General features: G+C 35.7%; 1 protein-coding gene across 3 annotated transcripts in view; it reads left to right on the top strand.

Annotated features, from left to right (window-relative positions):
- arhgef9a (Cdc42 guanine nucleotide exchange factor (GEF) 9a) overlaps nt 1-20,767 on the top strand; it is a 135,789-nt gene that overhangs the window by 18,162 nt on the left and 96,860 nt on the right. For 2 of the 3 annotated variants that reach the window (XM_028815462.2, XM_028815461.2), the window contains exons 2-3: nt 16,286-16,630; nt 19,281-19,425. In XM_028815462.2, the coding sequence (XP_028671295.2) occupies nt 16,286-16,630; nt 19,281-19,425 (490 nt within the window). The remainder of the gene's footprint in view (nt 1-16,285; nt 16,631-19,280; nt 19,426-20,767) is intronic. The other variant, XM_028815466.2, reaches the window with a different exon arrangement.

Here is a 20,767-nt window from a genome sequence, read left to right as displayed (position 1 = left end):
AGCGCTGCAGGGGACTGTACTTTCTCTGGTCCTGTTCAGCCTATATACATCAGACTTCCAATACAACTTGGAGTCCTGCCATGTGCAAAAGTTCGCTGACGACACTGCTATCGTGGGCTGCATCAGGAGTGGGCAGGAGGAGGAGTATAGGAACCTCATTAAGGACTTTGTTAAATGGTGCGACTCAAACCACCTACACTCAATGGTGCGACTCAAACCCCCTCCTGGACCCTGTGATTATCAGAGGTGACTGTGTGCAGAGGGTAGAGACCTATAAATACCTGGGAGTACAGCTGGATGACAAATTGGACTGGACTGCCAATACTGATTCTCTGTGCAAGAGAGGACAGAGCTGGATATACTTCCTTAGAAGACTGGCGTCCTTCAACATCTGCAATAAGATGCTGAAGATGTTCTATCAGACGGTTGTGGTGAGCGCCCTCTTCTACGCGGTGGTGTGCTGGGGAGGCAGCATTAAGAAGAAGGACGCCTCACGCCTGGACAAACTGGTGAGGAAGGCAGGCTCTATTGTAGGCATGGAGCTGGACAGTTTGACATCCGTGGCAGAGCGACGGGCACTGAGCAGGCTCCTATCAATTATGGAGAATCCACTGCATCTACTAAACAGTGTCATCTCCAGACAGAGGAGCAGCTTCACCGACAGACTGCTGTCACTGTCCTGCTCCACTGACAGACTGAGGAGATCGTTCCTCCCCCAAACTATGTGACTCTTCAAGGGGGTGTAAACGTTAACATTATTCAAAGTTATTGTCTGTTTTTACCTACATTTTTATTACTCTTTAATTTAATATTGTTTTGTTATTGTTTGGGATTAATAATCTATCTATCTATCTATCTATCTATCTATCTATCTATCTATCTATCTATCTATCTGTCTATCTGTCTGTCTGTCTGTCTGTCTGTCTGTCTGTCTGTCTGTCTGTCTGTCTGTCTGTCTGTCTGTCTGTCTGTCTGTCTGTCTATTTGAGCTTAGAAATAAGCTCAAATTATTCTTTGAACTTCAAGGTAAAATTAAATATTTAGCTTGGCTGGAAAGTGAGAAATGGATCATGCACCTTGCCTATTTGGTCGACATTTTTGAGTAGCTGATTAAGTTAAACTAAATCTTCAGATGCAAGAAAGGAATACAACCATAATAAAATTAATTGATTCCTGGAAGGCTTTCACCTGCAAGCTGGAAAATTAGGAAAAGAGAGGTCAATGCAAATAATGTTAGAAAATTTGTCATTAGTTCTTACTGTGGGTAAGGATGACAAAATGCTTTTGGAATTTTCCAAAAAATTAAATTTTGGTGCATTTGACATCAATGGAAAATGAATTCAGACAATATTTTCCTGCAATAAATGTTAGATTAGGTTTGGTGCAAAATCTATTGAGATTGGCAATTGAAAAAGTTCTTGATAAGTATTCTTCAGCCTAAAATTGTTATGAAAAAGTGAAACGGAATCTGTTGAAGTTTTAAAATTCTTCAACATTTTCATTGGTAATAATTTTGCAAAAATTGTCTACAATAATGATCCAAGTAAATGTATATGTACTAATGTATAAAAAAATGAAATTTCAATAATATGTTCATAATACTTTCAATTCAATATTGGGCTGGGGGATGACATTCTGATGAATGGTTAAGGAAGTGCATGGGGCAAAAAAGGTTGAGTACTACTGTGCTGGAGGGTGTCTGGTGTTTTAGGTAAACAGGCAGGAGGCACTGCCAATAGCTGCTTGGTTGACCAGCTGGTGAGGTCTGAAAGCAAGCATCACTCTCTCTCTCTCTATCATGCAGCTCTTTTCATACCACCCTCAAACAGCAACAGAGTGAACAAGATAATACTTCATTCAGTGCCGCTAAACTTGTAATTGTCTTAATTAAGCTTTATACAGATTTCTACAGGAAAATCTGCTGGCAGTGGGCTTTCAAATTGCCTATGCTCATTTCACAGGAAAGGGTTAAAAAGATGAATGGTGGGACAAGCTAGTAAGAGTGAAAGATTCTGAAAAGCTAGAATTTTGTTGAATTTACTTAAAGGTTTGAATGTAAATGCTTCAGACATTTTGATGAACTTATAATTTTAAAAATGGGAAAAAAAAACTAAAGTAGTAGTAGTAGTCATGCTTGATTCAATAAAAGAGAGATTAAAATATCTTTTTTTTTGCCATAACACAATACTTGTGGAGCCCTCAATGTCTCAAAAGTTTGTATTATTTCATCCTGTTGGAACAAGTTCTTAGATTGTGGGAACAAGTTATTATCTTGTAAGATCACAATCTGTATTATGTGTACAGAAAATATTGCTTTGTGGGTGCAAGATTCATATGCTGTACACACAAATTGTGATCTTTTGGGCACAAGATCTATATATTTTCTGAGCAGGATCTGTATCTTGTGAACTGAAATTATGAAAGTGAGCGTAAAAGACAATAAAGATGTTATTCAGAGAGGGTCATGGTAAACACTGTTTAATCGATCTAGGTTCGTTTTTTTCATATTATCAATTGATTGTCTTTACCAGCAAAAGATAATAATGTATGTGCATAGCAAATGGATCAGGCACCCACAAGACAAAATGTTATGCAAACATCATAAGGATCTTGTTCTTAGTAGGCATTATTTTATTTACATAAAAAATAGATCTTGTTTTCACAAGTAATAACTTGTGTACTCAAGACAGTAACTTATTTTCCCAAACCTTAGCATTTGTTCCCACAAGGTAAAAAACACACATTTTTGCGATTTCAGGGGTTCCATACAATACAATGGAAATGCTGAAAAATTTGACAAGCCCTTTAGCTGAAATCAAGCTTTACCTGGAAAGAGATTTTGCTATATTTTAAGTCACGAATGTCAAAATTTGTCTGAATAACAAATATATGCATATGCATACATTTTGGCAGATTTTTCCTTCTTACATTTTGGCTATAGACCAAAAATCTATTAAAGGTTCAATCTGAAAAATATTTTACTAAGCAGTCTATCAGTAGACAAGTTGTATTTCATTTAGTTATGGTTGACTTATTATTTATTTATTTATTTTTTGTGGAAATGGTGTTCAAGTATCTGAACACTCTCCAAAGAAAGACTGATAATACCCAATTACAGTCTGCAACACACTTATTACCATATTGTCTAGCATAAGCACCAGGTACTATTTTTGTGTGAAAATGAGCCTTTGTGTTGGTAGTAGTTCCTAGGTACTTTATATAACAATAATTACAAGTTGCACTGTATGTTTTATTTCCTATAACTTGTTAAAACCACAATGAGAAGAAATGCTAATCATTTTTTACATGCACAAAACATTGTGCATGCATTCCTTTTCATGTACCAAGATGGAAAAAGAAAGATTAGGACACTTATTCTGTAAAGCCCAGACTCAAGAACAAACTATCAAAAAATTCTGTTTTCAATTAAGCCTTTCATTAGCTTTTGAAATGTTAAATGAACTTCTGTTTTTCTTTAATTTTAACGTTTTGTACATTTAATGAAATGTTTACAATCTGAATCATTTTTAAATAAATTAAAATACAGTGTTATTTTATAAGTAAAATAATAATTAAATATTACAATAACTATAATAATTTCCCTAAACTTCCCAGAACATGTTCAATAGTTTAAAAATGTTAAAAACTGTTTCAGTACTTGTTCTCATTAGTCCTTGCTGTATAAATGTGTGATGTGTGACTTGTAGCAATATCTCTTACAGGTTCCGTGTTTCATGTTTCAAAATATATCAGCTATCTTTGTAAACAAAATTATTTATTTTCTTTTCACTATAATACTTACATTTCTACTGAAATATTACAAGGTTGGACTTAAATGTGAATTTCACCCTGGGATTAATAAAGTATCTATCTATCTATCTATCTATCTATCTATCTATCTATCTATCTATCTATCTATCTATCTATCTATCTATCTATCTATCTATCTATCTATCTATCTATCTATCTATCTATCTATCTATCTATCTATCTATCTATCTATCTATCTATAGAAAACATTTAGAAAAATGTGTGAAAACATCTACAATACTATAAAAAAAGAATCATCACATTTTCATTCACTTTGTAGTTTTGTCCTGATAGGCCCCCTTCACATCTACTATTAACGTGTGTTTTTGGTGTTCTAATGGTACTTTGTGGAAGAAATCATTACCTTAAATATATATCTTTTATATTATCAACCTGAAAAACCAGGCAGGAGGAAGCTTGTCCATTGCGTCTTTTATTTCTCGTCAAGAAGAAGGATACACTCTGTCACAGCAGCCTGTGATGGAATGGTCACAAATTAAAGACAGCTATATTTACAGATAAATTAATTTACATAACAGTGCTGAATTAATGCTTACATTTTATACTCTAATTGGTTTGTTGGCTTGTACCATCTGAATTTTTACTCTGATTGGTTAAAAGACTTGAGCTCTTCCAGCAGAGAACATCAACCAGCCCACATAATAAAAATATAAGCCTTATGTCTACTACATTCTTGGTCCTTACAATACTTCTCAATAGTTCTTGAGTTCCTGTGTGCATGACATCTGTCAAGTCTTACTGGGTACATGATAGTCAGCCAACTTCTTGAATCATCACCCAGAACTTTCTTTGTTGGTCAGTTGACCTTTATCTTGTCTCCTGATATGCTTGAACAAGTTTCTGACATTTAGTAACCCTTTAATACAACTTTTAAGATAGATGCTATATTTTAATGTGGAAAGTATACCAAAACACTTTATGCACAATAACTATATCACCCTTAAATGACTATGTAACTGATAAGATTAATTTTTCTTACACAACATTCCTATATTAAAATCAATGTGTAAATACACTTATGAACAGATTGTGACTGCATTACTTACACCTCATTTGGAGATGGTCAAAAATAGAAAGCAACAAAATTTAATACAAGTATGAATGCAAATCTGTTTTCTGTCCACACACAGAAACCAATTAAGCAGAAGCTGATTTGAATTTTGGCCAGAGAAGGTGACATCAGATCTCTATCTGGACACAGTGAAGACACTGGAGCCAGGTTTAAATGCAGTACAACTAAATCATCTTTGAATATAATCCCAGTACAGAAAGTGTAAAAGCCTGGTGTAAAGGGGCCACTGTTTTATATGTATCAAGTTTCAGTTCACAATTATCATAAACTAATTTGATCATTTTTATGCAATAATGATTAATATTAATAAAGATCCACTGCATTTTATATACATTTTCTGTACCTTCATGAATACCGCCAAACACTTTATCAGTTGGACTATTGTAGCTTTTTTATGTTGAAAAACTGATATTTTGGAATTGCCTGTAGTTGGAAAAAAATTGCAGCAAATACCATTAGACAACAGCTAAAAGGTTTACAATAGGAAAATATCTACAAATATGTGTAATTTGTAATACAAATAGCATTAAGATATCCTGGATCTTGTCAGTATATCTGCTATGGTTTTCTGGCTCAGAATTTGCAGGCTATAAATTCAGAAGCCAATATGAGACCTTGCCGCTCAAATTTAGTCTCAGGCTAAACAAAACAAAAACAAAAAGGGTGTACCTAAAGGGCAAACAAAATCAATCCATATACCAATTTGTAATTCACAAAACTAAAACAAAAATACTGAAAAAATGGAAAAATTCAGTGCTTACAAGGACTATGGTTAAAATACCAAACTGAAAGCCATTCTGGAGAACATACCTCTCCTCTTAGAATAAATAGGCTTAGAGTGGTTTCCCATCTGCTATGTTATTGTGGGTCATCCCTTTAAGCTCTCCATAAAGCGAACAGGCCATATAACAGAAAAAGACATGAATCCATAAATATATGTAATATATAAATACTAAGTAATTGCTACCTGTAAAAATATATAAAACATACAAAAATATAATCAGTAACAAAATATACACAAAAATAATATTTAAAGAGCAAAAAAAATTATTCATTACAAGAAAATATCCTTGAGCCTGAAATCACACCCTGGCTAAACTATAACAATGTTGATAAAATAGCACAACAAAATGTTACAATACTATACTGTTTTGACTTTTGTACACCTTTACTTTGGTCAAGAGGAAATAGAAACATCTGTTGTTCTTTCCTGAAATGGGGTGTAGCAGCTCTCACTCCTCTTAACTTTCCTACAAGGGGCACAGAGAGATTGAGCTTGGTAAGTGGGTTAAGTGTGGTGAACAAATGAATACTTTAATTTCACTTATATGCTTATTACCCATCTCTGCTTTGTCTATACAGCATATTTATATATTAATGGAAAGCCCATAGCAAAAAAGGAAAACATAACAGGAACCCTAAGGAGCACTGCTCCCTTGAGATACTTTGTCAGGCAGTTTGAACCCTTTCAAGTGAAGTGCCTTAACTTAATTAATATTTTATTGTTAATATTTTTACCTTTGCCATGCCTTTGTTTGGAATTTGTCTTTGCCTAGTGTTTTCAAGTGCTTTTCTGGCTATGTTGCCACTCACATACATATACAAAGAAATATTTAAAATTCCTGTCTTCTTATCTTGCTTTTTCTCCTGTCTGCATGTCCAGATCTTCACTGTAAATCTGTTGCTCATTGCCTGACATGCATGATGGGGTATTATTGATACCTCCATCCTTTTTCCTCATTCCCCATATCACAGAGGGCTGCTATAAAGATGTTATGCTATGTGAGCTGATTCTAATGGTTTCTGTTGGACTGTTTGAGCTGCGTCTCCTTGTCATCCCCTTCCTTTTATTTCATAAGCTTCTTCTCTAATGTTAATGTATCACAAATAATGTTGGCAATAAACAGATGAAGACAGATAGGGCTAGTGGATAAATGCACATGAAATGAGGGACCATGGCTGGAGCCCATATCCCATCCTGACAAACTGAGCCTCTGAAATGAAAGGTGATTCTTCCTCTGGCCTGTGGTAACTTCAGACTTCATTTCATGGTTACATAAGGGTTTTTTGGAGTCCTTGCAATTCTCTATCTCTTCTCTCAGTTGTTGGTGCTGACTAAAGAGTGATGCCCACTAAAGAGTGACTCCCCTTGAACCAGTTCCAGTGAAAGTACTTGTTCCCCTTTTGTTGTTAACTGGTAAAACATACACTGCATTGACATAACATTTCTTTTATAATGATGCACAGTACATTACTAAAGGTGAAGAATCGTGAACCACTGGATTCATCATAAGTTCATGTCTTTAAACTGACAAAGTTTTAACAAGAGGTAATGATCTGTAACCTATGTGAACTGTCGTCCTGAAGAAGGCTGTGACACAACCAAATGTAGAACAAACCACTTCAAAAACAATTTCCAGAAGCATAGTCTAAGAAGAGTGTACTTTTTGATCACAAGATACAATTTCACAAGCTGTCTTCCACCTAGTTCTATTATTTTTATTTCTTCTGGTTAGATATGAAGGGAGAATAGGAACCTATGCCTTTGGTGAGGAAAGTAGCTTCTTGTGAACTGTTCTTTTACTAATAGATTTCTGTCCCCTAAATGCTCACTATTTGCAAAGCCCAGCTTCTCATAAATGGCTGCATCAGCCAGTTTGCTTGGGGTTTGTGTGAGTTGCTAGCTTGTCCTCCTTTTTAGATTTGTGCAGTTTTGCTTCCAGTTATATTTCTGTTTCTGTTTCTTCTGCAAGTTTTGCTAATGCTCTCATTTAGCATAATTTCTTTCAAAATGAAACCCAAGGAACCAGTGCCTTGTAGCCTAGTCTTCTAAGGTACCCACACATTTCTATGGCATAATGGTTAGTATTGTCCTTCTTTGGCACCCATATAGCAGATGAAAAGGATATTTTATTGACATCTGATTGGACATTGGACACATATGGCAGGAAGGTCAAGTTAATATAACACTGATGGACTGGTGTTTTCTTGTAATGGCTCAATTAGGTATTACATACTTGTGCTTCATTTATTAGTACATACAGTTTAAGTTTGAATTACTTTTTCATTCAAGTACAGATGAAAGCAATTCATTGATTAGAGAGTATTTAGCATGTTATTTCTATGTAGGGCAGCCCAGTGGGGCAGTTGTTAATACTGTTCCTTCATAAATCCAGAATTCTTGGTCCGAATCACAGCTGAGACTCCACTTTTGTGGTGTTTTCAGTTTCACCCTTTTTCTATTTCAATGTATTTCTAGGTACCATTGTTTTACTTCCATGCAGCATCTCAAACACTTACATGTTAGTTTAATCATGTACATAATTCAGGCTAGCATGAGCCCTGCTGCACAGAGTGTGCTTCAACTAAATATACTCAGCTAGCTTTCAGTCTTTCAACTTGTTATCATTGGGGGTATAACTGTGCCACAAACCACCCTTGACAAAACTACAACCAAACAAGATCCATGTGAAATAAATTGGCTTTGTTAAGGAAATGCCTTAAACCAGACTTCTTCCACCATTTACAGGTACGATTGTTTTACTTTATTTTCCTTTCCTTTTCATCCAATTTTTTTCTTTCCCACTCCTTCCCAGGCAAGCTTTTACCATCCTACGCACCTGACTCCAACTTTGATCCAAAAAATGGATTAAAAAAAGTGCATAATATGACAATAAACATAGGTTTAATTGAATCAAAAAGAGGAAATTTAAGAATTTGGATCAACTGAAATACAAACAATCCCATATATCACAGACACAGCTAAACTTTATAATCATAATCAATGCTAAAACTCCCACACTCACCCAAAACAGAGAGCTAATAGTAACAAAAAGGGCACACTGTGTTATACTACATCATATTAATTAGAACAAAAAGAGTTTATCAGAGACACTGGTAGGAGCTCAGCAGACTTATTTTAGAATATCATTAAAGAATTTGTGACAAATTCTTAAGAAGTTATACAAAATTCCATGCAAAAAAAACTTTTATTATCTGTAGGTTTAGATAATAAAAAATACCATTGTTACATTGACTTATGGAATTTGCATTAGGATCGTCCAACAGAGCAGAATAAGTCAATGTGCAGTTAGTCTAAGCTTGTCTAGAATAACTGAAAATACTGCTATAATGGAGAATGTGCAATGATCATAAATCTAACACTATCTGATAGAGAAGAAAATATCATTTTCCAAAAGGGTTTCAGTTTTGGACAATCCCAAAACATATGCCTATCTGAGGCCTGACCTACATTGCATCATTTATTTAGGGTCCAATTCCTGATATATTTGAGATAATTTTAATTTGGAAAGGAATGTCCAGTGTATAATTTTAGCTGAATTGCAGTGTGTTTCGTTTAAACTGAAGAAGAAGAAATGTTGTATCTAATTCCACCTCTTGACTGATATATTAGTAGAAAAATCTTTTTCCCAGAATTGCTGAAGGTGGTATAGTAGAAAAAATTGCAGTATGTATGTATGAAAGGAATTCCATATTTACAACAGTTGAAAAAAATGTGAAACATTCTATCAATATAAAGATCTTTGAAGGCTGAGATACCCAGTGTATTCTAAGACTTAAATACTGTGCAGCTGAGGTTGGGCCCAAATGCAAGATTATTGTGCATAGAGCAGTAGACAGCAGTGTCTTTTCCTTAGAGTGTGTAAAAGACAGAGGGTGCCACTGATCCCCAAAACCCCAGACACATCACACTAAACAGTCCCAAGTCCCAAAATAAAGGATTTTTAATTGCAGAAATACCTTCTTATACAGACCAATTCCACAATCTTTCAATAAATACTCCTTTTCCTCCTCCAGGTGAGCTTTGCCTTCTGGTTCCTGACTCTGACACTGAGGAGGCTGGATGGCTTGCTTTTATGTCAGACCCTGGAGTACTTCCGGTACAGGGCCATAGCCTGACAGAAGCAGTCCTGGGTCAGATGGAAGCTTTCTGAAACAGGAAGTCCTTCTCCTTGCAATGTCCTCTGGCAGCTCCCTAGGACCCTGACAGAGTTGTTTCTCAGGACTACGATTCCCATAAACGCCTATGGGCATCCTTACTGGATTCACCCTGGCAGAGCACTGCCATCTGTTATACTAGGGGAGGTAATCACCCTTATATCTCAGCTTCTCCCTACTGTTCACTAATTTTTCCCCTTGTATGTGATGTTTATTCAGCCCTGTCCCGGCTTGGTTTTGCCTCCTGCCATAGTTTCCTTCCATTATAACATCCCAGCTGGGAAAGGGTCCAGCACAAAATTCACAAGTGTTTTCTAAATTGGTTCCATATTTTATTGAGTAAAACACAATCTGATTAATAGTTAATTAACAATAATTATAAATGACTGGAGCACAGAGAAGAATACACAGACTACACTGTAACTCTACATGTATTATTTTTAAACCTTTTTTTAAGTCTTTTGATTATTGTCTTGCTGCATGGCTGTAGCACTTCAGTTTCTACTCACATTTAAGTCATCCATTTCATAATGCAGCAGATTATGCCAATACCCTATCCTGGGACATTTCTGCAAATTTAATGTAAGTGCTTACTGTAAGATCTTGCCATACTGACTATAAACACTATACAGTAATTCTAAAAATCAGACTTAGGGGAATGAGTTTTAAAACATGAAAGAATTACATGGGACAAACATAAGACCAGGCCATAGAAAAAAAAGAGAAAGAGAGAGAGGGAAGATGAGAGGAAAAAATTGAAAATATACTGGCATTGGTAACATATGTTGGCATGTTAGTGCTGAAGTAAGGGCAACAACAGTCTGTGTACTAAACATCCCAGAAGGTCAATATGCCATGACACCACTACAGGAAAAAGCCAGTTGCAACCTGGAATAAAATACTTAATGATCCTTGCATGCTAGATGACACCATCTAGCTGTCATCAGGTGCCTGATGTCATCAGGTGTCATCATCTAGCTGTCACCAGGGATGCCTAACCCTGTAGAAATAGTATATGGCAAATGAACATTGACAGTAGGGCACAATTTCTCTTGGCTGGTAGTCCACAGCATATGGGCATCAGCCTGGAGAAGTGAGGTCTCCTATTAAAGGTGGAGAACAGGAGTCTTAGCCAGGTACAGTCATTTCCCTCATTGTCACTGGGCCAGAAAACATAGCTGCAAAGTACAAGGAATGGAACAATGATATAGCCCATATGCTGTATAAGCAGTCTTACTTGGTAAAGCTGGGAAGGGTGAAGGTCTGTTGCACTGCCATAAAGCTCTGAACATTGGTGGCTCTGACATCTTATAGATCAATTATTGAATTCAGAAGTTATTACAGGATTGTACAAAAGCGACACATTAAAACAAACAAATTCTTCAGATCAGTAGTATTTTGATTATAGAAGACAGGAGATGGAATGGTGTGATGGCTCACTAATGAGAGAAATAGTATTCTTACTAAAAAGAGTTCACAAAAGAGCTGAGAGGAGTGCTTTCCTGTATTCAAGTCATGCCACCATGTAGCTAGGGTTTACAATGGTAAGTTTTTTTTAAACTTTAATTTATACTTTCTTTATTCATCCTTTGTATGTTGAGTCAATAAAATGAACACTTCTATACTTTTGGCCTCCTTTGTTTAAATTTGGTAGTACAAGGTACCATCCCTTCATGGCCTCTATGCTCTCATACTGCCTTGTGCAAGACATACTGTACTGTAATAGAACTAGCAGAGGTTTATTTTAGGAACTTTCTCTTCCCTTTACCACCATGAAGGTGTCTTGCCATGATAGATAGATAGATAGATAGATAGATAGATAGATAGATAGATAGATAGATAGATAGATAGATAGATAGATAGATAGATAGATAGATAGATAGATAGATAGATAGATAGATAGATAGATAGATAGATACTGAGTGGTGATATACTTTATCAGGCAATGCACTCTTAGAATAAATATTCCTCTCCAGAAAAGGTTCTACATTGAATAAATAATACTGGCAAAGTGTGAGTACTTTTGATAGTCAATAATAAGTCTGGATGCTTTTAGTAGTCAAAAATAAACAACAAGACAGACTGTAACAAGTGTTCTTCTGGTGTCTTCAGTCAGTGTTCTAGGCTCACTACCAAGTTAACAGAGTGGGGTTTATAGAAAAATAAGTCCAAGTTTAATTCCTGGAAATTAACCAGCCTTTTTTTCCTTTCAATCCTACTTGTCAGGTTTAGAATATCTTTTTACTCAATATGTTCACCATTAGCCTTAGGTGAAGTTCTTCTTTCTCTCTCGCAAGAAATTAATTAATGGCCATCTGTCTGTCTTCTCTTATCGTGGTCTGGAATCATCTGCCAGAAGGAGGTGGTCCGCTCCCTTGTGAAAACCTTGTTGGACTGGGTAACTTCCCTGGTATAATCGGTGACATACTGGAATGTGTTTTTCTTAAATTACGTGTCTGGTCCTTCCACGGAAAGAGAGAAACACACAGTTTATGGTATCTAGATTTTCTCACTTTTTATTTCATAAGTCATTGATGTAGATTACAGTTTCAACAACATGGTTTCTTTTCCACAACTCTAGTTGTGAGAAAACGTTTGTGAGCCCATTGGAATTTTCTGATTTCCTGCATGAATGACTCTTGTAGTGCAATCTGATATTCATCTACTGTCATAATATTAGATGCAGATAATCTGATTAAATAAGTAGTATGCACATTTTACATTGTGTTTTCTTTATTGATTTATTTATTTTTAAATATTCAAAGTTGAGGCTGGAGAAGTCAAAGAGCCTCTAGGAAGGTGGCAATGGAAAGAAGGTCACTGAGGTCAAATGTTCTATGCTTGAAATATTGTAACATCGAAGTGTAGAACAGAGATGTCCTGATCTATGCAACTACTCAGCAATTTTGTTTTGTCACGGCAGAGTAAAGTGCAACTTGATCTGATCAAAAGGGATTTCATGGGACCTTAAAAAAGGAGATTTTAAAGCTGATAGATTTGGAAACAGGTACAAAAAGCATGTCAAGACATGGGACTCTGTAAGACTTCAGTCAGGAAAGGAAATTCAGTACCATGTTTACTCTACCTAGCAATGACATTCTGTAAAGATCCTTGCAGATTGTACTATAAATTCAAGTAGGTGATGAAGTACCCTAGGGTGACGCTGTATACACCATTTGCACTTAATAATGTTTGCATCCATGAGACTACAATAAGAGCAATATTGTGAACAAGGGTGGTGTCCATAACTGGTTACAAATTACATGTAGGACACTACTTCTCTCCAGAAATGAACATTTCTGCCAGTATTAAGTTTGCTGAAGGCCACTTATATGTTGAACTAGCTGAAATACCCAGCATTGCCCGGGAGGAAAATAAAGTGTTTTTTTTAATTGTTTGAGAAAACTTTAATTTAAAAAAAAACAACTTTAAAAATGAAAATGAATTAACAAACAATGAAGACTCACTAATGTGCTTGTCTTGCAGTCTTGTATGTACTGTATGTTATCATCTAGTTGACGCTTGGAGCCGGCCATGGTGGTGCTCAAACATAAAGAATGCTGGCAGTCACCTCCAGTTTGCCCTCTGGTGATCGTTCCAAGTGTCAACTGGATGATAACATGCATACAAGACTGCAAGATCACCTCCCACCCTACCCAGAAGGGGGTGGGTTAGAGTTGATTTCACCCTACAGTATTTTTAGTTGACCAATGAGAAACGTGTACCAAGTTTCATGAAAATTGCTCCAGCCATTCGGAAGTGATGCTGGGACATACATACATTCACACACACACATTGACTTTTATATATATAGATAACACTAAAACACTAAAAAAACAGTGTTCTGTTTACAGATGAGAAAACCTGTCATTTTTTGTAAAAGTATACAGTTACTGAAGTGCTGTGGCTTCAAGTTCAGCAAGACATTCCATAAGTATTAATGAAGTAAGAACATTTTGAAAGGAGGACTATGACAAAACACCACCTGAATGCTGAACCTTAGATGCAGGAGGTGCTTAGTTTAGGTTATGCTGCGAAAGGTGGTTCCACCATTTCTAAATCTAAGACTTTAGATTAGATTAGATAAACTTTATTGATTCTATGCAGATATTTAGATGCATACAGCAGCATAAATATAAAAATAAGAATACAGACTCACAGGGCAGATAATACAGCCAGTCATTCAATCAATAAGTAAATAAATAGAAATACACTTATCAAGTACATCAGGTGGACACATTGAATTGCCTAATAGCAATGGGCAGAAATTACCCCCAAAGGCACTTCTTAGCATGCTGTGGTGGAATAAGCCTTTAACTAAAAGTGCGCCTGCAGGAGGGGATGGAGGGGATTTTTCATGATCACATCCAATTTTGCCTTCATCCCGTTTTCCACAACAGCTTATGTCCAGAATTCGCAATGTGATGGAGCAGACTTTACTGATAAGTTTGTTCAGGCATTGTGCTTCTTTTGAGCTCAGGTTGCTTCCCTAGGACACTGCAGTGTAGAACACCACATTGGCTACTATAAACTGGAAGAACATGTCATACAGCTTGCTGCACACATCAAAAGACCTGAGTCTTCTTTGCATATACATATATACTTTATGTACTTTCCCCACAAATATTAAAATAGTCTAATATTTAAAGCCACTATCAGCTTATCAATGCTGCAGTGACAAGTGATGTGAGGTATAGCTATAGCAAATTGTGCTAATATTAAGTTTAGTTCAGTGTTAGCACTTCAGTAGAACAGAGTAAAATCCTTTTGCACCATCTTCTGGATAAATGCTGAAATGCAAACTAAATGTATTCTTGCCTGTTAATATCAATTTATTTCAGATTTTTTAAGTGCTAAGCACACTCAGGAGTCTAAAGCAAAGCCTAGTTTCTGCACATGTCTGGAGGATCATAATACACATATAAAACATCTGCTTCTTCCTGTTTGCAACAAGGTTTAGATGCATTAGCTACTGTATATGAAATCCATTAAAATTAGGTGAAACTTGTCAGAGACTCTCTCCGGTAACTATCAAAAGAAAGATATGGGGTTTATAGAAGCATTGGAGCTTCGAAATTAAGTAACTAAAATGAAAAGAAAATTAAACAAATGAGTTTTTAAATGTTTAGATTTACTGTTAAGTGATTAGGTGACCTGATGGTTAGTGCTACTACCTCATAATTTTGGAGTACTGAGTTCATATTCCACTCCAAATATTGTCTATGTGGAATTTGCAAGGTCTTCATGTAGTCCTATTAAGTGGTTTACACTCTCTTTCTGTTTCTCTTTATTCCTCACAACCCTGATTTTATTCTTCCTGTTGGAGATCCTTTTCTTGAACACACCTTCCAACTCTAGGTTCAAGTAAATCTCTTAGTGAGATACTTTAAATTCCCTGCCAAGCCCAAACACCTCTTCCTTGGTCTTGTCCGGCATTGGGCTAACTTTTAAATGAACATCCTGGCCCTCCTTGTTCAGGTATCCTTAACATCTGACATCTTATAAACCAATGACATGCTCTCTACCATCCTGGAAGAATAATACATATTTTTCCAGTTTTTGATCTCTCTCTCTCTTTCTTTATATTTCTCACCCTCTTTTTTAGGGAATTAAAATTGTTGCTCTTCTGCAGGATTTAGTACACATGAAAGGTTTAAAACCATTTGTCTACATGTTCACACTGAAGTTTCGTACAGAGGTTTAACTCTAGAATACCTTCTGCCATTTGGCACCTAGGCTTTCCAGAATCTCTTTCAGTAAAGGACACAATTCCATTAACATTGCAAGCAATAATTGGAGATTCCAAAAAAATGTTTTCAGAGACCTAAATTTGTACAATACCTGCTTTTGTGAATATTGTGTCTCAATTCTAAATTGGAACAAGTGAAAGTTAAATTAGAATGGTCAGGTTATAGCTTCTTGATTGCAAAACTCATACTCATTTGTTATGTAGACATTTTCATAAAATTTAAATAATGTTATTTTTATCCATATGTCATCAACACTTTCTTGCATGAACTTCCCAGATTATTTTAACTTGCATGTATTAATTAGCAATCAAGTGATTTTTTTTTTCTAAAAATTGACAGAGATTTTTGGTATGTTGGGTAATGTTTCTTTCCAGCTCCTTCCTTGAATTTCAATTCTGAGCAGTATAGTAATCTTTTAGTCCATTTTGCCAGTCATTTTTGAAAAATTTTCATAGTGAGCACATTCATGAGTCTGCATTTTCTAGATGCTCACTTTCATACCATCTTAATGACAACTAGAGGAAATCCAGAAGTATTCCTTGGAATGTTTCAGTAACAAGGGAATCTGCAAACCAACAATGTTAATTGTTTAGTGATTGAAAACAGGTCTTGTAACAATTTTAAAACACTGTTTTTATTAGTTGATGTTTTTTCTTCAATCCTTGATATTAAGTATCATACAGAACATAATTATGTGGAGAAGGAATGCAAGAACCACCAAAATCTGCCCGATTCCAGTAGCAGCCAGTCTATAGTGACGTCTCCTAAACTGAGCATTCATCATCAAACCTCTGCCTGCTCAACAAAATTGAAGTTGCCTTGCCAGATTTCAGAGAAGAGTGCTCTTCTGATGATGAATTTACAAATTATTGATCACGAAAGTGCTACATGTATTCCTGTGAAAGAGCTACCCACCCAAAAGCAGCGGTTCAAATACCGGTCCATTACGCGCCAGAGACCCTACTCTGTGATTGACAGATCTGCAACAGAAAAGGCAAAGGTTCATCACCCATCTCGAGTAAGTCCTCTGATCAACTAATTGTTTCAGCTTGGGTATGCCATCCACTTCAAGGTCTTTTTTCACCTGTCACAACAATACCTGAGACGCTGCTGTTATCTATGCTTGGGGAGCTTCAGACTAAATTTCTGAGAGCACTTTGGTTTTGGGAGCTGCTTGTAGCATCAAGAACACTTCTCCTTTAGTGCCTTTCTGGTTTTGGTCTTGAGAATGCTGCTTTAATATCTTTCACAATTTTATTTTGGTGATGGAGCAATTCTGCTTTCTTCTGGATTTATATGTTGATCTGTTTCACTACTGGAATTCATTTTCACAGAGTTTACACTTTTAAGCATGAATCTTTCTCTTTTGTATTAGACTTACAAATTGGTTGAAGTTCAAAACCTGTCATTTGTCCTTATTCAAATTTAGACATTACTTTTGTATTCAAGACTTTTCTTGTACTTTCTCATTATCACTTTGGCAAGTAGTTCTTCTTCAGAATCTTGATCTCTGCTGGCTTGATACTGTGGGATTCAGCTCTGCTTCATTTTTTTCTGCTTCAAAATTATTTCTATTCATGATATATATTCCTTATATGGATTAATTTAAAACAATGTTGTTTGTTTTGGTTCAATGTTAAAGAGCGTTCCTTTATAATCATAAAACCTTCTAATCTCTCTTTTGGTATTTTTCTGTATTAAGGCATATCACTCACTATTTTGGCTTTATTTGGTACATTACAATTTAAAGTTTTATCTATCTATCTATCTATCTATCTATCTATCTATCTATCTATCTATCTATCTATCTATCTATCTATCTATCTATCTATCTATCTATCTATCTTACTGAGCATGCACATACACACACACTCACACACAGTATCATTAAAAACGGTAAATGTATGAATAACACAGTATTAATATACATAATTTATAATGTTCTATAAATATAACAGTAATAAGAATTACTGCTTCTTTTATTATTATTTATTTAAATATCATAAAATACACATTTTGAAGGAAACTCTTATAATTAAAAAAATCCTAATAAAATGGGGAAAGATATTAGATTAAGCAACACTGGAACTGACAGAAAAGAAATCTGCAAACTTTTTTTTTGCCTCTCCTCCTGGTCTGCACTGATATAATAATTTGTTTTAAACCAGGAGATTAACAATCTTTTGTAAAGTAAAAAATACATAAAATCATTTGCTGAAAGTGACAACCTTTGTAAGATTGGCAATTATTTTCTGGGAAGTTTACATTAGTTGAATTAATTTCACATGTACAATATTTATATGTAAAACTTGAAAAATATAAAAGTATACCTGGCTGGATTTCCAGTCTATTTACTGTCTTAACTGTGGTTTTACACCTTCTTTGTTTTTGATATATGAAGATCTTAGAATTGTATAGGATGTGGGTACCTGTTGTATTTGAGAAGCACATACGTTGCCTGGACGTTACTGATTGCTTAAGACCCAAGTGCATCTAATGTCATTCTTAGCACAGCCTCAGAAGATAGTGTTTCCTTGACATGAAAAGTACCCAAACTGGTACAAGCTGGTGTCTACACTAAGTGAAATGTCAACATGAGACACTTGAACTTGAGGTAAGTTCAGTAAGAAAGTCAAGCGCTACTGCCACAGGAAGTGACTGACCTGACGTACTGCCCTTTTTTAATTGATAATGTTCTCGCAGAAGAAGAGGTTCTATGTAATGTATCCCACCATTAAGTTGTTTCATTTCAAAGGAGGTAACCTTGGTAATTTATCTTAAATGGCAAAAGAGTCCTTATGAGAAGCTGACGTCCCTTTCTGAACATATATTAAAATCAGACAAAACTATAAAGTGTGTCCAAGAAGTTTGCATTCCTAATATAGGAGGGGCCCACCCATCATGATATTTCTGACCTGACACTATCTACAAAGCCAATGTTCCTAGTATTCAGTTCTGTCTGAAAAGACAGTGACCCTGTTGTGGCAGGCGTTCTGTACTGGACTTTATAGTAAACTTTGAATGAATTGTTTGTGTTAAAAGGAACCCAGCATCAGTGTCTTCAGTTCCTTCCACAAGAGGTTTTCAGTGGGTCTTAATTTGCATTTGTCTTTAGCATAATTAGCCCACTCTCACAAACTGATTTTTTGTAGTTGAGTACAGACATTTGTATTGCCCCCACTTTTCTTTCTTTTTTGCCCTAACCTGCTGTTTGTCCTGTATCACTAATGCTGAATGATTGCATTTCAGTTACTTTTTTTTCCTGGGAATTAGCTTTGTTTTTACTGTGGAACACTAAGTGCTATGAAATTGGAATTTATAATAGCTACTTTAACAGCTCTGTTCCTTTGCGTCTAATAAAAGCCTCTTCAGATCAGATTTATTCTGCCATTGTATCTGCTGGATTCTGCAGCAAGGATCTGCGACTGTCACAAACTCCACTTTCAAGTCGTTTTCTTATCAGGTGCTGAGCAATTGCTTGCCAGATGCTTTTAGATCTTAACAATTACATCTAGCTTTAATAATTGAGTGTATCTTTAGGATTCCTGCTTGTATGAAACATTTATCATGACATTTCTTATGAATTTTCTTTTTATAGGATGAAAGTTTAAAATCATGTAATCTCATTGTTCATTTTTTAATGGAAATTTTATATTTATTTTTTGCAGCCGCGTTCTCGGCCACCAGGCATCTGCCCTCATGATTCAGCATTTAAAACACCTCTGCAGAGATGTCATTCTTTGCCCTTGTCCCAGAGTGCACCCACAGGACTTGATGAGATAGGACGAAGGAAACACCTTTTGCCCAAACCAGGTAGGAAAGTCATTTATGAGAAGGTAACAAGGACAGCAGTTGTTCTTCACTCTAATATGCAGTTGCTTCACCTGCAAAATCAATAGCAATATCCTCACTATGTTTTGAATGTCACATTAACCAGCCATGAGGGTTGCTTGTTAATTTTTTATAATCTCTCTTTGAGTTTGTTTCCTCATGATGTTGTTTTTCTAAGTTGAAAAGGCTTTGTGATCTGGGGCCAGTCTCAAAACCGGATTTAGATATGCTGAAGTATCCTTAATTCAGATGTACATAAAGACTGTCGTGGATAATCTCTCATGGGCTGGGTGTATGTAGATGGTTGGTTCACAATTTGCTCACATGCTAAAAGGTGTTTCTAAGCATGCTTAGGTCACCTGCCTAGATTCTGGAGGCTATAAATATAATCGTGCCTTCCACTCCTAATATCGATGTCATTTTCAGGAAGCGGGCACCTGGATATATTGTACACTAAATATGGATCTAGCTGATGTGGCATCTTAGCACCCACTGTCAACCTGTGGCTGACACAGTGAGTCCAAGTCAGTTTTATTGTGGTGCATGATATTACTTTATTTTCTCTGCACACACACACACACACACACACACTGCAAAGCTGACAACTATTTGCTGGGTTAACAGAAGAACTGGACAGTTCAACCAGATAAGTCATAATAGATTATTCTGAATAGTGGAAACGTTCTTAAATGGTCATTTGTGGAATAATACTCTAAAATACAAAACCGTTTATCTGTTTTGCTCAACTAAGACTGGTCCATGAACTGAGTTAAACCATATCCTTTCTGAAATAAAATCCGTAAATACAATAAACATTATCTTTCTTTACCACTGTAAGATTAGTTTATCACCAATGCTTTACTGATGAAAAATTATAAAATATTGATGATGTGATGTGTTCTTTCTTTTCGTAGTGACTGCCGCTCACATGAGGCTATTATTACATAAACAGTCAAAATCCCTCATTTTTATCCCTCGTGTGTGTACTTACACAGACAAGTATTTAAATTTATCCTCAAAGGGTACTGATGCTTGGAGGGTGCATGGTTCTTTTGAGAACCACCAAAGCATTTTCCCCATCATGAGATACAGCATTGGATCCCAGAGGTTCAGTGGAGAAGTACTGAAGTACTACTGGATACAAGAAAGAGACAGATGGACTGAAAATAGTAATAAGTAAAAATTACTAGGAAACTGAACTGAAATAGTATTCCAGTATTTCTGCATGGCAGATTTAGTTTTCATTCTAAAAAGGGAAGTAATTTCTTGAGACCATCGGGAGTTAACCATGTTATTAAAAGGAACCTAATTACTTTTTTATTTT

Source organism: Erpetoichthys calabaricus, chromosome 12, assembly GCF_900747795.2.
Source record: "Erpetoichthys calabaricus chromosome 12, fErpCal1.3, whole genome shotgun sequence".
NCBI classification, from domain to species: domain Eukaryota; kingdom Metazoa; phylum Chordata; class Cladistia; order Polypteriformes; family Polypteridae; genus Erpetoichthys; species Erpetoichthys calabaricus.
This window is presented reverse-complemented; position numbering and strand designations above follow the sequence as displayed.